General features: G+C 34.8%; 1 protein-coding gene across 1 annotated transcript; it reads right to left on the minus strand.

The window, feature by feature from the left end:
* Positions 1–12,657: 12,657 nt before the first annotated feature.
* LOC127868158 (uncharacterized) lies at positions 12,658–13,727 on the minus strand. The gene is made up of 3 exons (XM_052409792.1): positions 13,629–13,727; positions 13,100–13,222; positions 12,658–12,858 (listed from the first exon to the last, which is right to left on the minus strand). Exons 1-3 carry the CDS (start codon positions 13,675–13,677, stop codon positions 12,674–12,676), a joined length of 357 nt encoding a protein of 118 aa, XP_052265752.1. The 5' UTR covers positions 13,678–13,727; the 3' UTR covers positions 12,658–12,673.
* Between the last annotated feature and the right edge of the window lie 4,451 nt (positions 13,728–18,178).

Genomic DNA, 18,178 nt, shown 5'->3' on the forward strand with positions numbered 1-18,178 from the left:
GATATTTATGCACATAGAGTTTCAAGATATGGGATTATCCACAATTAAAAAGTATTTTTATCTGTGTAATGTGCAGGCTCTTTCTCCCTGACTGTCAAAGTAAAATTTCCATGTGAAATGGATGTCAATTTTTTCATTCAACCATTGTATATAAAGAACGGTTCTGCATATAATTTGCCATTTTGATATGAAATGACCAGGGTGACAGAGAAAAAGGATATGCATTTGAGATCTGGTCAGGGCTCCATATAAAAGTGGTTATATTTAAAAGTTTAATTACCACATGACCACGGACTCTAGATCTCCGTGACATGACTAAGGTGTTAAATTAAACTAGTATGAACATTTGAACTATATCTTTTTAAAACAATTAAACAATAATTATATTTGATGTACAAATTTAATCTACCAATGTGTTCAGATACTACTAAACATATATTTGACTGTATTGAATGTAGGAACTAGTTAAACTATCCATTAGAAAAAGAGATCAGGATATGAAATATTCATTGCCTGAAGCAAAGACCCTGGAGCTATGTTTATATATCTTTAAACACACTGATTAAAGAAGTAAAACAATACATTGATACAACAGAGGTAAAATCATCCCCTCTGAACAATATGAAACATAACTATGTATCATATCTTTTTATCTGGATCTGGATGTTTAGGTGTGCGCGCTGCGGGAAAGATATAGAAGTTACTTATATTTTGGATTTAATTTAATTCACTGAAATTCATCACTGAAGTTACAGTATGATCTCATTTGATATAGATGTACATGATTGTATCAAGCAAAATATTAAATAATTATCAGTATTAATTCACTGTCATGATTTCAGTATCATTAAAATGATTTCAGTAAAGTCTATCATTCTTATGCATCAATTGTGTAAATATCAATATAAGTATACTACATGAAAACATTTTTGAAACAAGGGCTGTTTGTAAAACATGCATGTCCCCCATATGGGCTGTCAGTTGTAGTGACAACCATTGTGTGAATACGTTTTTTGGCACTGAGACCTTGACCTTTGACCTAGTGACCTGAAAATCAATAGGGGTCATCTGCGAGTCATGATCAATGTACCTATGAAGTTTCATGATCCTAGGCGTAAGATTTCTTGTGTTATCATCCGGAAGCCATTTTACTGTGTAAAGTCACCGTGACCTTGACCTTTGACCTAGTGACCGGAAAGTCAATAGGGGTCATATGCGAGTCATGATCAATGCACTTAAGAAGTTTCATGATCATAGGCGTAAGCATTCTTGAGTTATCATCCGGAAACCATTTTTCAAAGTTGAGTCACTGTGACCTTGATCTTAGACCTGAAAATCATTAGGGGCCATCTGCGAGTCATGATCAATGTATCTATGAAGTTTCATGATCATAGGCGTAAGCATTCTTGAGTTATCATCCGGAAACCATTTTGCTATTTCGGGTCACCGTGACCTTGACCTTTGACCTAGTGACCTGAAAATCAAAAGAGATCATCTGCGAGTCATGATCAATGTATCTATGAAGTTTCATGATCCTAGGCATAAGCGTTCTTGAGTATCATCCGGAAAGCATTTTACTATTTCGGGTCACCGTGACCTTGACCTTTGACCTAGTGACCTCAAAAAGGGTCATCTGCGAGTCATTATCAATGTATCTATGAAGTTTCATGATCATAGGCATAAGCGTTCTTGAGTTATCATCCGGAAACCATTTTAGTATTTCGGTTCACAGTGACCTCTGACCTAGTGACCTGAAAATCAATAAGGTTCATCTGCGAGTCATGATCAATGAACTTTTGAAGTTTCATGATCCTAGGTATAAGCGTTCTTGAGTTATCATCCGGAAACCGTTTTACTATTTCGGGTCACTGTGACCCTTGACCTTTGACCTAGTGACCTCAAAATCAATAGTGGTTACCTTCGAGTCATGATCAATGTACACATGAAGTTTCATGATCCTATGCATAAGCGTTCTTGAGTTATCATCAGGAAACTATTTTACTATTTCGGGTCACCGTGACCTTGCTCTTTGACCTAGTGACCTCAAAATCAATATGGGTCATCTGCGAGTCATGATCAATATACCTATGAAGTTGTATGATCCTAGGCATAAGCATTCTTGAGTTATCATCCAGAAACCATCTGGTGGACGGACATACGGACATACGGACCGACATGTGCAAAACAATATACCCTCTCTTCTTCGAAGGGGGGCATAATAATACAGTAGCATGAATCAACAAGGGAGGCAACTTGTTATGTCACAATTTGGCATTGCATTAAAAGTGGTACTTAATTATCTCGCTAAACATGGGTCTAAATTACGTTTAAAAGCTATTTTTTGATTGGCTGTGACAGTCCGAAATCATTCAATAAATAAAGTAGAGATATTTATCTTGCGGAACATGCAATGCTATGCCGCATGCAAGCTATTTATAAAGTAAATATCGTAAATCAAAAAGTTTGTTATGTTTTTTTTCGCGGTCATAGACAGTGTTCCTGGCTGAAAACGATGCAATATTACTTTTAAATCATTCATGCATTAGTTTTTAGCAAGAAAGAGGTGGAATATTAGTGTAAAACATAATTTTTTTATTTAAACTTGTGCCTGCTACAATTTAACGAGTGGTTACGGAAATTACCGCTTGTACAGATGTATCGACCGACATATGCAAAACGAAAGAATAGCTTGCATATTTCAAGTTTATCAGCCTTGAAATTACCTATTAATCAAATGAGAATCGAAATTATTAAAATATAAACCAGTAATGTTCATTAACACCAAAATCTTTGGGCACAACCATCATATTTTTTGGAAACCGTGACGTATTGTTTATCGGAAACCGACGATCGGTAATTTCCTTTACAATATGGAAAATTTCATCACTGACAAGTTTCGTTTCTAATGTTTTTCTCAAATATTCTACCACAAAATTATTTTTACCATTACACAAATGAATGACAAGTAATAATTCCTTGATTTTGGGGAGGGAAACTGTCTATACATGCTTATAAAAACGCTTTAAGGCTAAACTTAAGTGCATAAAATATTGAAAAATAAATCATAATTCAAATGTAGACAAATGTTCGTTTTATCCGATATATTCATTCATCCACATTGCTCAGACACTCAATTATATTGGAAATTATTACGAATATCTGATGAAACTTGCATTTTTATTTTTATCTTTAAACTTCCATTTCATAAATGTTTTTTTTTATGATAAACGTCGTCAATTATTAATTGTATATAGATTTCTCTATAGTTTGAAAAACATTTAGGCAAATATTTCTCTAAGATAAAATGCAAATAATTAATAAAATGTTCCCTTTTAATCAGTATGTTGGTTTATCGGTCAATAACAATATCACTTTGAACATTGAATAATTTAAAAGTTATAACAAAACATTAAATGTTCTCTTAACTAATGATTCATAACACATATAACAGATTGATATATAAATTTATTAGCCTGTTGGTGTTGTAAAGACATAAAATATTTTATGAATGTCTCAAAGTGTAGAATTATTTTGCATTTAGTAAAAGAAAGGCAACATATAACCCTTAAGTGGCTGACAAAAACTTGTGGCTGAGTACAGCTAAAAAGAGGCATTATGCTTCTTGAAAATAAAAGTAAACATCATTATATATGAACTTTCTGATCAAAAGTGTTATTTTTAGTGAATAGGGAAATACATTTTCAAGAATAAACAATATAATTATAAATATTTTGGCGAAGTGTATCACAGTATTATCATAGAACCAGTTCTGTTCCAAAAATCCAGTAACATTTTTTTACATTTCATAACCCCTTGTTGCAAAAAAAATTCATGAAAAATAGAAATTTCAGAGTAACCTTTTAAAGGGGCCTTTTCACAGATTTTGGCATTTTTTTAACTTATTCATTGAATGCTTTATATTGTTAAATGTAAACATTGGATCATAAAAGCTCCAGTAAAAAATCAAGAAAAAAATTTAAAAAAGGAAAAGAACATTGTTCGGAGCAGGTTTCGAACCAGTGACCCCTGGAGTCCTGCCAGAGTCCTGAAGTAAAAACGCTTTAGCCTACTGAGCTATTCCGCCGAGTACACATTTGTACGTATTTTATACCTTATATAAGCAATCTTCGTAGTTTCACAAAATTTAACGACAAAAACAGAACTCTCCAAATTATTCAATCGTTTCGCGTTGCAACGCTTTATAATTTTTAGGTTTTAAAATGTCAAAAGATGCATATAATGTCTATATTAGAGCATGGTTAATGTTAAGTATTACTGTTTCCTCAAAAATATCATAACTAAAACGAAAACTTACGAATCTGAAACAACTTTTTTCAATTTTGTCAATTTACCAAAGCGTAAAAAGATCCCTTTAACATGAAATAAAAAAATGCTTTACTAGACCCTAGATATTATTTTTGCAATCATTTTTCATCAATTGCAAATGTTTAAAAAAAATTGTTTCATGCTTCTCATGGTACCAGTTTTTTTGTCAGAAAATAAATAACATTTTTTAAAAATGCGTAACCCATTGTTGCCAAAAAATTCATAAAAAATATAATTTCCAAAGATATCCTTCAAAACAAAAAGAAAATGCCTTCTTAAACCTTAAATATTATTCCTTCAAGCATTTTACATCAATTATTTATGTTTGAAAAAAAATCATAGGTTCATGCTAAATACTGTTTGATATACTGTTAATAATGTAACTACACATCCAAGTAGTGAGTCCATCAAACTATTGCAACCGAAACACCTGGTGTGCCAAGGCACCAGCCGAAGTCAAATGCCTTCTGACTTAGTGCATTTTACTATTTATATTTGTATGCATTTGTATGTGTTTGAATAAATGTTTAATCTTAAATGACATCTTCTGACCATGCATGTCCTAGATTTCAAAATCCAGGCCCTGGTCTGACACATTGGTAACATTAACGTTAAACTGTTACCAGGCTTCTTAATTTAATTAGCCAGGTCACAGGAAAAGGGCAGTCTAATCAGTATCCAATTAAACTATTTGTCATTGTTAGAAAATCGCTCTTAAGTAAACAGCTTTCAAGCAACTGCAGGCTGAACTGGATCTAAACTGGCCACAATCGCCTTAATGTCTCTTTTACTGGGATACAGTTCATTTAACTTAAAAGGGATCTTTTCACGTTTTGGTGAATTGACAAAAAATGAAAAAAGTTGTATCGGATTCGCAAATTTTCGTTTTAGTTATGGTTCTTTTAGGAAACAGTAATACTGAACATTTACCATGGTCTAATATAGCCATTATATGCATCTTTTAAAGATTTTAATATTATAAAGCGTTGCAACGCGAAACGATTGAATGATTTGGAGAGTTATGTTGTTGTTGTTTAATTGTGTGAAACTACGAAGATTGTTTATATTAGGTATATAATACGTCAACCATTTATACTTGGCAGAATAGTCGAGCAGATAATGCATTTTTACTCCAGGACTAAGGGGGCCACTGGTTCGAGCCCTGCTGCGGACTACTTTGTTTAAAAGAATTTTATTCTGGATTTTTAACTGGAGCTTTTAAGATCCAATGTTTACATTTATCAATATAAAGCATTTAATGACTAACTTCAAAACATGTCAAAATCTGTGAAAAAGCCCCTTTAACATAATATCTATTCCTATAAATATGAGGTCGATATACATGGACTAAACGGTAAATTACGTCTAATTATTTGGACTATAATGATATCAACTACTTAAATAGAAAGACGAAAGAATTCATACAAACCAGTAATTCGAGTAAAGAGTTTTTAATCAATGTTGTATTTCAGGACAGCTTGGTGATATGCAAATCCCATATGACAATTTGATATCGGGTATCATAGCCATTAAATAAGTCGCAAAATGCTCGAACAAAATTTATAAAGCAAAATGTGACTTAAATTGATAACTTAAAATACCAGTATCATCAGTATGCCAGTTTTGCCTTGTCAAGCGGTCGAGATCCAGAAAGTGATTCATTCACATTGAATATATCCTTCGAATTCCATTTATTGTTCATTTAGTAAATAGCGAAACAAGCCGATTAAAGCTGTAAGAAAGTTTTGACACGAGTGTTAATAAGTCTCTCATGGGCGAAGCCATTGTTGCAGAAAGTGATCCATTCACATCGAATATATCCTTCGAATTCCATCCATTGTTGTCATTAGCGGAGATTTGGTAAATAAATAATTCATATATCATAAATGACAGCTTCTAAATAGCGAAACAAGCCATTTTATGCAGAAAGAAAGTTTTGACTTGAGACTCTCATGGGGGCGGCCATTTTTGAATGTTGAATCACGAACGACAACTCTGCTAGGAGAATGTTATCAATGAAAATCAACGAGGTCGAGGTATTTCGATTAGAAAAATCGAGTTATCTCACTCGCACTGGCTCGGTCATTTACATAGGTCGCCAGTGTGAAGAATTTTTTGATGGTTATTATACCTTAGACGATGCTGTTTCAGCATCGTCAAAAAGGCCTTGGCAAACATTTTGTTACAGATGGTTGGTTACTTGTCCTGTATCGTGCTGTGAACTGAAAACAAACATCGCGTGTAAGGTATACACATCAACAACGGAGATCAATGGTAAGGATAAAGACCGAAGGCGTTCGCCGAATCAATCTTACCTTTTTATATACACGAGCCCTAACTATAATTATACCAAGGCGAAATGTATGTGACATTTATATGAAAACACGCAGTAAAATGTTAAAGAAATTTAAACGATTTATCACATGGAAAGAGTTAAAGTCTCATTGTTAAGTTTGAATTAACATGGGATGAGTGTTTATTGCGAACGCTTTATTTGTTCTTGTACGCAGTTTATAACTTAATAATACATTGTATTGTCATTGTCTTTGAACATAGTAATCAGTTTGAAATCACGCATTATTTAGATGACTTGGACACGGAAATTTAGCAATTCCATGCCCTGACATAACATCAAGCCATGGGGGTAACATGTGTGAAAAACTAAAAATGAAAACAATTACAGTTTAATGCTATTTTAAAATTGTATACGCATAAGCATTGATTCGAGTTTGACGATTTCGACAAAAATGATTTATCTATGTACTCTCACGATAGGTACTGTTTAGCTTACTTTTACGACTATCATATGAAAAGGATTATATTTCATGTATGATAATGAACTGTGGGTCAGACCTGAGAAACTGTTAGAATATCACGAATCCGGTTGGTTGGCCCCCGACCAAACGCTGCTGCCCCGCATGGAGAGCGTATCTGAGAAGCCTATGTGAGAATTTAGTTGGACAGCCTTCTGCATTGACCTGGTAATTTTTTACAACATTTTTGACGATGCTGCGAAGCAGCTCGTCTAAGTTATCATACTATGAAAAAATCTCCACAGTGGCGACCTACGTAAAAGACCGAGCCAGTCCGATTGAGATAGCTCGATTTTTCTAATCGGCATACCTCGATGATTATCATTCATAAAGGTATAGGAAGCTCAGCTATAAATAGGACAGCATATTCTGGGAAAAAGATTTAATAATAGTTTGATAACGTTAATTTTAAATCAGCAATATTCAATCCATTATATGTTTATAGATCAATGAAACAACTATGCATGTTCTGTATTGTATTTGACATTCGTCGTGATTCAGTAAATAAATTGCGAATTAAAACGTGTATAATTAACTTTCGACGCGATCAAGAGTGTAAAGAAAACGAATTATTTCGAACCTGCCATTTGTAAACGTTGTATTGACTATGGTATATAAACAGCGTAATAGCCATATAGTATCTGTGAAATTCGCTCTTATGCGTGCTTTCTCATTTTGCATATTTAATAAAGTTTTCAAACAGAAATTACAGAGCCACATCAGTGCAAATACTTTGTTTGATAATTCATTCGTTTGTTTGATATTGTTTTCTGTTTTAAACACATATAAGGTCATATCGCGGAGATTTAGTTAACATTTCCATGTGTTCATGGGCGAACTCACGTATTCAAGTGCTCTTACGACTATGTGATCATACCTACTTTCGGGAATCATCATGAAAATTATTGCCGTACTTAACGAACAAACATGCCAAATCTTATTGAATTAGAGAACAAAACAATATTCAAAAGAGAAAAATGATATGTTCATGCACATGGGCATGTGAAATTACGTCCGTACACATAGCATCATTAACTTAGGAAAGGAAACAACGAAATATAATGTTTGGTATGATATACATGTGAAATTAAAGAGCATGGTGTAATTAAAGAACCTGTCAAGTTTTGAATTTATATGCTGAAACGTAATGTTATAACCCACAAACGTTTTACTGTAACAGAACGTTTTTTTGAAGATAAGTGGTACAGAAAATACACGTCGAATATCTTTTCTTGTTATATTTGATCGAGAATGAAACCCGCCTCCCAGTTTCGCTGAATGGACCAAGTTCCCCTACTTCCCGTACCCCCATTTTTGTTCGTACCCTACATTTTTCGTACCCAAATTTTTGCTCGTAACCAAAATTTTTTTCGCACCCAATTTTTTTTCCTACCCAAATTTTTGTTCGTAACCAAAACTTTGTTCGTTACAAATAAAATTTTGGCATAATTTTTGTACCCAAAATTTTCGTACCCATTTTTTTTCCTACCCAAAATGTTTGTACCCACATACACAATTGTGGTGATGTAGATAAACTTTAATAGATGCTTTAATATCAATCCTCTTCAAAAGCATCGTCACACCAGTACTGTCAGTACTTTGATTCATTCTCCTAACCGTCACACACTCATAATGTTGTTTGTTTCTACATGGAACGATACGTTGACCATATTGAGCCCTCCCTGACATGGCAGCTGCTTACATGTTAATTTTGCTCCTGCTTCGTATATCATGGGTAAAAGCCAGAAAATAGTAGCTGTCATGTACAACATGCAAATCAACAACTTCTTACCGCTATCAATCACTGTATTTTACCTCGTCGCTATCCTTAATATTCCCGTGTTTGTAAAATCTTTGGCTGTTAATATTATATCCACGTCAGAGCGCCATCTGACAATACAGACCCGTGTACGTATCAGATCAATCAGTCACAAAAATATGCAAAATATCATCCAGCTAAACGTAAAATAACCTCCATCTCGCAGCAGTTTGCACTCGACAAATGTATACAAGATACCACCTATTTTAATGAAACATCGTCGTCTATTATTGATCTCATATTTGTTTCAAACAAAGAGTCTGTCATTTTCTCTGGGGTAGGTCAACCATTCCTTGATCAAGTTATAATATATCATTGTACCGTATTTGTTATGGTTACATTTAAAAGGCCACCCTCGCTATGTTTTAAACGTAACATTTGGAAGTACGACTCGAGAAAATACTACTCTTTTAGAAGCAATCTATCAAATATTGAGTAGAATAACGTATATAGTGATGCCAATACCAATACCTATACTAAAAATCTTATAAACGTTTAGCTTGATGCTGCAGCTAATTGTATACCAAACAAAGACGTCACTGTCCGCCCAGCCGTTCACCCATCGTTTTAATCGGAAATAAAATAAAAAATTCAAAAACGAAAACGAGCTGATAGGAAAGCTAAAACAATAAATTCTCCATCTAGCTGGACTAGATTTCGTGTATTTCGTAATGATTAAGTCTCTCTTGTCCGCTTCGCTTAATCAAATTATTACGACTATCTTGCATGAAAACTAAAATCGAACAGCTTTCTTCTCGTGTGAATTGTGCGAAGTCAATCTTTTCTAACAGTTAACATTAGTAATGCTTTAACCCCACTTAGCAACTGCGCTGGCCAACTGGATTTTGACGACAATCAAACAGCTGAAGTACTTCATGATTTCTTCGCTCAACATACATATCTAGATGTGTTTGGTCACGTTCTACCGGAGTTGGCACCCACTGAAAATCAACAGTCACTTTCGTCTATAGTAATAACTGCTTGCGAAAGACGTTCTTATGAATCTGCCCTTGGGTTAAGCTGGTGGCCCTGGTGGTATTAATAACAAATTACTTGTATAGGCATCTAATGAACAAAGTCAACAACTTTGTGGTCTCTTTGATATGTCTTTGTGGTCGTGTGCAAAAAGGTGACGTTTCTATTCCCTCGAATTATCGTCCGATTTTACTTCTGAATACAATGTTTAAAGTACTAGAAAGGATTTTCTTTAAACGTGTATTTAACTTTTTCAAGGTTATTTTTTTCTCAAGATTTCAATCCGGATTCATTCCAGGTGAGTCACGTAATTATGATCTGTCCTAAAGCAGGACTTTTGATTTCTGTATAGTTGTTTGCATTTGTATGCACTGTTAAAAGCAAACAAACGTCTCATTTATTGTTGTGTGTTAAATATTATTGTGAGAGATAAATATTATAAGCCACTCGAAGTGCTTTATTTGTGTTATGACCGATTCGAAAATTCAACATGAAATACCAAGAGCAATAATACCAGACACATAACGTTGAACCCTGATCGTGGTTTGTTTGGTATTAAATAATATGCAAAACAAGAAAAAACAATCATTAACTTTTTTTTTTAACTTACAAAAAATCTTAATTTATGACATTGAAAAAGCGACCATTTGGGGAGAAATGTGATCACAATTAAATTTAGATTCTCATGTCATGTTTCACAAGAAGGTTCGTCAAATTGGGTAGGCGTAATTTGTCGACCAAGTACGTTGACGCCTCAATCAATACCTTGTAAAAAGCTAATAAACGCTTAAGAAATATGAATATATGATTGCATTTGCATTGGTCTTCAAACAAACACGCATGATTCGTTATTGCGCTCGATATCATTAACGACTGCGGGTCTTTGGGCAACTAAAGCGTTTAAATCAAAATGTATTATCCAGGACATGACGGGGGTTTTGTCAGTTGCATTCAATTTTATAACAGCAATTTGATTGAACAGATATCGATCGTTTTATTTGTGCATTTAACAACGATTCAAACACTCAATATGTTATGTGTATTTTTCAGAATAGCCACTTCAAATGTCAAGCATTTCAATTGATATACTTTTTTTTTGGAAAAAAAGTTGCTTGTCAGTATTAGCCCATCACCGATATCCATGAATCCAATGAATCAAAGTGTTGTTTTTTTCTATTTCTCTATTGTTATAATCTCACGGCTACTAATTTTGTTACTAATAATACATACGTCACTATCACTTGGTTATATGGTCGAAGTGGAGTTTCTAAACGCCTATTTTGTATAGTTGTACGTAACCTCTTTTCTGCTTAATATTAGTTTTTTTACTACAATCGCAAATGGAAGCACTATTTAGTTTAGTTATATGTCTGTACAAACTGGCTTTCATTGTTAAAAAAATAATAAAAACAAGAAATATCTTTAAAAAAGATATACGGCGTTGATTGTGGTCGATGTTTATGAACGATCAAAAGTTATCTCTATGAGATAAAAAGTAGCGGATGCCTTTTTTCTGCGCAGTTGTTAGCTACATCATAAGCAAATCAATTACGGGGTGTTGCGCCAGATTTCGTGGCTTATTTTGCTTTATGTGATATTATTACTCAGATATCTATATTTACAGAATAGAAAAACACAAGAAACATGAAAATAAACGAGTGCATATAGGTCAGCCGGCAATACTCGAATCTTATTTAATTGCATAATTATAGTATAGCGAATTATTGTGGTCATGCTTAATAAACTGGTCTAAATGGATAAATATTTCTAATTAATTTTATCAAAATTGGTCCTTATCATGCAAATTTTGAAACCATATTAAAAATCGATGATTGACATACCACAATAATATCGCCGAATATCTTTATTTAGTATCTTTCTGATCAAAACAGACTTCAAGTGCACAAAGTTTACGAGACGGCGTTTATATAAAGATTTCTGCAACTGACCGCAAACTGACTTTGATACCTTGCGGATTGGAATGCAATGCATTACAGTCACTACGTTATTGTCAGTAAGACACAATGATCGCAACCCCTTTTGCGAACTCCGGTGATGAACTGTATATAAACTCTGACTTTCACAAAATGACCGCGTATTGACCCGAAACCTCGCGGGTTGAAATGCAATGCAAGTAAGTACTAAATATGACAACATAGCCTTTAGTTAAACGCTTTTGCGCTGGTAATTCTCTGAAAATAAAAGGTGAACGCACAAACTGTATTTATGTCGAAAATTGATTGTAAAACTGTTCTATCTATTGGGCCTTTTCATCAGAGATAAAATTGTTTCATGCAGTAAAACAGTGTTACATAGACGCGGATATGTTTCCAATGTTCTGGTGTTATACGCAAATCAGCCAATGGAATAAATGAAGTGTATTCATTCGTACCTAGCCGCGGGAAATTTTATTTGAGTATTATTGGACACTTACAAAGGTCAAGTCAGGGTGAAAAGCTGGCTTATTCAGCTTACGCCGAAAAAAATGTTTTTCACCTTCAAAATAATAAATGCCCCATATATAAACAAAAAGTTACATAACTTATGAAACGAACTTTATTCACGCGAGGCTTCGTATTAACTCAGCATTAAATCATTCATATTATATTAGGCTTAAAATTACGAGCAATAACACAAGTATATTTAATATGTGATTTTTTTTTTCAATCATTTGAAATAAATGTCATTCAAACCAAAACATATATTAATTAATAAAGCTCATATTCCCCACGACACGCTGTTACTTCCGATCAAGACCAAAATAAGCGGCTACCACCGACAGCACGAGTGTCGACACAGAAAATGTCATACGCCAGCCGCTGTTGCAATAGTCGGTGTTACAGTAGCACTCCGTAACTCCACCGGAAATGGTGCAAGATCTGCTGTAGATGTTGAAGAGCGATAAAACACAAGATCGGGTAACCGCTGCAAAAAAACTGATTAATAAAACAGACTACTCAAATATTCAAGATATACACCTATCAAAAGTTACCACCTGTTTTTGTTGTTGTTGTTTTGTGAGATTTGTCAATAATTTCAATAATAACTTCACAATATAATTAGTTTAATTCAATCTCAAGTGTCGACAATAACACTAATCCGATCTTTGTTTGCATTAACTTTCCAAGAACGTTGCTCTAAGGATATGGCGTAAAACTTCACTTACCGCCATTTATCTCCGTCTTTTTACAGACAGTGCATCCAGTCTCTGTATTGAGAGACAGATTCAGATTACAAGCCGAACTTCCGGAACACACGTAGCAGGTGACAGACGCCGCCTCGACATGTTCTGTGAATACAAACACAGGTTAATTCGCGACGTTAACTTTGTACAAATAATAATAATTAAACGTGTGCATTTTAGCGAGAAATAATTTTTATCTAACGAAATACAATTGCTACCATCGAAAGTATGAATACAAAAAGAAAACAACAGTTACACGCGCACAAGATCAGTATATAACTGAGTGTATGATGTGCAAAAGTTCAACTGAAGCAAGCGTAACAACATTTACAACAGGAACAGTTAGCAAGTATCATGTATTGTTATGATTAAAAATTATGTGCCAAAATTAATTTGTTTCTGAACAAAAATATACAATGTTATTAATTCGCAAGTATATGATTATTGTTTGTTTAATCACATAATACATTAACATATTAAAGCAAATTACAATTTGTAAAAATGCAATTACCGCTTAAAAGCAGCGCCGTGACGAAGAATACAAGTCCAAACCGTTTCATTGTCAAACGATTTCTAACTCGCTTTGGTTAGATACAGGTTTATACACCCTCAAACTCGGATTGTTTCAAGATATTATTACGATACCATGTTCAATATACATTTTTGTATAACGCAATTCATTGTTGATATTTACCCTTTATATGATCACGATCAGCATATAACTTTCGGTTGTCCTCTAATTTTAAAACTCGGTATTTGCTGTTTCACGCACGAATGCCAGTGAATAGTCGCATGCAAGATTAACGTGAGTTATTGTTCGCTGACTTCCATCATTGAATATCTATATAGTCATTTATCGATTATGTATAGTATCTATTTGGCATAAAACTAGAGACCGAATCCTAAAATGGAATATCCACAATCAATACGGTATTTTGTTTTAACTTAAGATAGTTTAATACGTGTTCCAAAGAAGAGACTTCATAGCAGTTTAATGCTCATTAAAGTAGGCTATTTTGTTTGGCGTTAGCTCGAGTTGAGGGTCGCATCTCAAACATATTTATGGCAGAACTGTCTTTATAATGCTTTTTCCCTGAATGATTTAATCAATTTTACAATACCGCTAAATATTTATGCAAGAAAATTAGACAACAACATTGTTTCATTACATGAAAGTCGCTCAATTTGGTCAAGAGCAACCCTATCCGATAGGACGCCTGGCACAACTCTAAATAATATCGGACACGTTGCTTTATTTGCAGTAAAGCATTTTGATAAAACAATCGTTCATAAACAAAACCTTGATAACGTAAATAAACGTTAAATGTTATACAACGAAGCTAATATGCAACAGGCGACGGCCTAATAATTATATCGATGGAACCGCAAGTTAATTGTATTCCGGACAGGACAATCTAGTACGAATTTCGGAAACGCTCGTAGATTCACTTTTGTGTGTTAGTTTTGTTTTTGTTTTGTAGAAATAGTGTTTTGCCGAACTTTTAATTGTAGTGTAAGGGAAAAAAAACTGGTACCGATTTAAGTAAACCAATACGACGAATGTTATGCTAGTGCTTAATCCAGTATGCTACAAGTTGTTACTTTAATAAACCAATTTTACCGTTGTACCTTCAGACTATTCTGATCGGCTAAAATCTTCCATCACGTGTTTCGAATGTTTGATGATTTTTTTCCCTGACCCATCCACGTAGTGTCATGTGCATGTAATTCAGACTAGGTTTCGCGGTCTCTTGCGGACAGCGTAGCTCCTAGACCGACTGCATGACGCAGGCGCGTCTGGAGCTTTAGTGGCGAGACATGCCATAATACCCATTTTCGTAGGACACTAGTAAATTAGGTGTGCTCTAGATTGTTCCACCACAACAATACAAGTAAAATAGCCAGTTATTTCTTGTTAGAAACTTTGTGTAACAATCTATAAAAAAATACACGATTTTCACATCGATTGAAATGTTCTTGTTCACAGTTAGGCAAAATAACTGTGACAAAACAGATGTGATCAAAGTCGAAGGAACATATGCAAACATTACCCAAACAAGCATGAGTTTCTTTTTTTCAGGCGTTGTCGGTCCTGAGCTCAGCACTGAGGCACGAGTTCTCTCCCCTATCCTCGGATCAGTGGCCCCAGAAGACCGGTTGTTACAGCTCGGGTTTTCCAGCTCCGCAGCAGATCTCGGTAACCAGAAATTGTATCCGAATTTCCTTCGAGTGATTCCATCTGACAGCGTGCAAACTGAGGTGGGTGAAGACACTTTAACTATCGCATCGGCCTGAAGCACTTGATCTTATATGTCACAAGTCTGTCCGCCCGGTCGCCCGTCTTGCCGTCAATCCATCTGCCGATATGTATGTTCGTTCTTCGCTCGTCCGTCTGACTTTTTAATGTTCAACTTTCAAAGGTGCCGCCATTGTTCTTTATGATATAAACTTGCGACGATATGAACTTGCGAAAATGAGGATACTGACTTGCACACATCGATATTGACTCGAACATTGACGATTTTTATTCGAAATATAGCGCTATGAACTAAAACACTGAATGTAAAGACTCGTGTACCGACGATATTGAATTGCACGCGAACGAAATCAACTCGCACTACGACAATATTGAATAATGACGATATTGACTCATACATTAACGATATTGCCTCATACACTGAGGACATTGACTCAAACACTATTGATTCATACACTGACGATATTGACTAACGCACTGACGATATTGACTAACGCACTGACGATATTGGCTCACGCACTGACAATATTGACTCATACACTGACGATATGGACTAACGCACTCACAATATAGACTCACGCACTGACGATATTGACTCATACACTGACGATATTGACTCATACACTGACGATATTGACTCATACACTGACGATATGGACTAACGCACTCACAATATAGACTCACGCACGGACAATATTGACTCATACACTGACGATATGGACTAACGCACTCACAATATAGACTCACGCACTGACGATATTGACTCATACACTGACGATATTGACTCATACACTGACGATATTGACTCATACACTGACGATATTGACTCATACACTGACGATATTGACTCATACACTGACGATATTGACTCATACACTGACGATATTGACTCATACACTGACGATATTGACTCATACACTGACGATATTGACTCATACACTGACGATATTGACTCATACACTGACGATATTGACTCATACACTGACGATATTGACTCATACACTGACGATATTGACTCACGCACTGACGATATTGACTCATACACTGACGATATTGACTCATACACTGACGATATTGACTCATACACTGACGATATTGACTCATACACTGACGATATGGACTAACGCACTCACAATATAGACTCACGCACGGACGATATTGACTCATACACTGACGATATGGACTAACGCACTCACAATATAGACTCACGCACTGACGATATTGACTCAAACAGTGACGATAGTGACTCATACACATAAATTGAGGTACTGAATGTTTGTAACACTTGGGAGATTTTGATTTGACAAGAAAGTATCTAATGACAAGTGTCATTCATAGTACATTGTACATGTAGCTTTTTGTCTTTGAATTTGCTACTATGTTCTCAAAAGCTTTCAATGCATAGTTTAATATTGCTTATAAATATGTTACACAATTTAAGCAAATTAAAAAAAACACATACACTTTCCAGAACTGTTTTTGTTCTTAAAATGATAATGAAACAATTCTTTCATTAAACATTTCAAATCTGCAGGTTATTGAATAAGCAATTTTCTGTATGTATAGTCCTTCACTAAAACTGCTTGGATTTATTTTACTTAATATGTGCATTAATCCCTTCAGATTGTGTGTTATGGTTACCTTTGCTGTGCTTGCTGTCACAATATGCGCTTGAATGACTTGGAGCTTGGCTCTGAGAAAAATTAGGCATTGTGCATGTGCATAAAATATTGTCTGTGCAGGCTTATCAGTGATTAACCCTTTGCATGCTGGGAAATTTGTCTTCTGCTAAAATGTCGTCTGCTGAATTTCTAAAATTAGCATTTTCTTCGATTTTTTTTTCAAAGAATACTATCAGAATAGCAAACAGTTTGGATCCTGATGAGACGCCACGTTCTGTGGCGTCTCATTTGATTCCAAACTGTTTGCAAAGGCCTTCAAAATTCGGTTCCCGCACTGAAAGGGTTACACTCTCTGCAGGTATGATTTTGTAAAAGGAAGTCTCTTCTTCCGGTAAATGAAAATCCAGTTTAGGTGAAAAGGGTCGTCATTGATGAGCCTGCTTGACTTCAAAGGCTAATATGGAACAGCACAATTCGCACTTGCATTAAGCCCTGTTGTTTCTAGAACGAAGTTTGACTCTTGATTCTATTGTTGAATGAAGTTTACAGTGTTCAATTGTAAGTTTGTAAGCATGATGATGATGTTGATGTTTTATCACTGCATGTTGGAAAACTGTAATGTGCAAAACACATTTTTATTAAAATAATCTAATTGTTTACATGTGTTTGTTTATCAATTAGTGGTTTCTAAAATTTGTACCGATGTGAATGTCTGGAGAATGTAAATACACTCTGTTTTGTTGTAGAATTGTCAGTCCCTAATTTTATACCGTAATTTTGAGCTGTATAGACAGTGGTTATTTCTTTAATTTAATACAATAAGTCTCTTCTTAAATTTATTGTATGTGACTTCATATATTTTGCAATGATAAGTGTTAAAAACTTAACTTTTTTTTAGAAATAATGCTTTAAATATGTCCCGACAATCTTCTGACTATTAATTGTCACAAACATTGGCCCTGGTCCCATGAGTTGTACTGAATGCACCTATATCCCGTGACTTTTAACAGCACAAGTATTGACCTTACACGTGTACAAAGGCATGCATACGCAACATATTTATGTCGAGCGACACGTTTGTGTATGTCCTCTACGAATGCCTGTTTTGACAGCCAGCGACACGTTTGTGTATGTCCTCTACGAATGCCTGTTTTGACAGCCAGCGACACGTTTGTGTATGTC

Source organism: Dreissena polymorpha, chromosome 1 (genome assembly GCF_020536995.1).
Source record: "Dreissena polymorpha isolate Duluth1 chromosome 1, UMN_Dpol_1.0, whole genome shotgun sequence".
Classification (NCBI taxonomy): Eukaryota; Metazoa; Mollusca; class Bivalvia; order Myida; family Dreissenidae; genus Dreissena; species Dreissena polymorpha.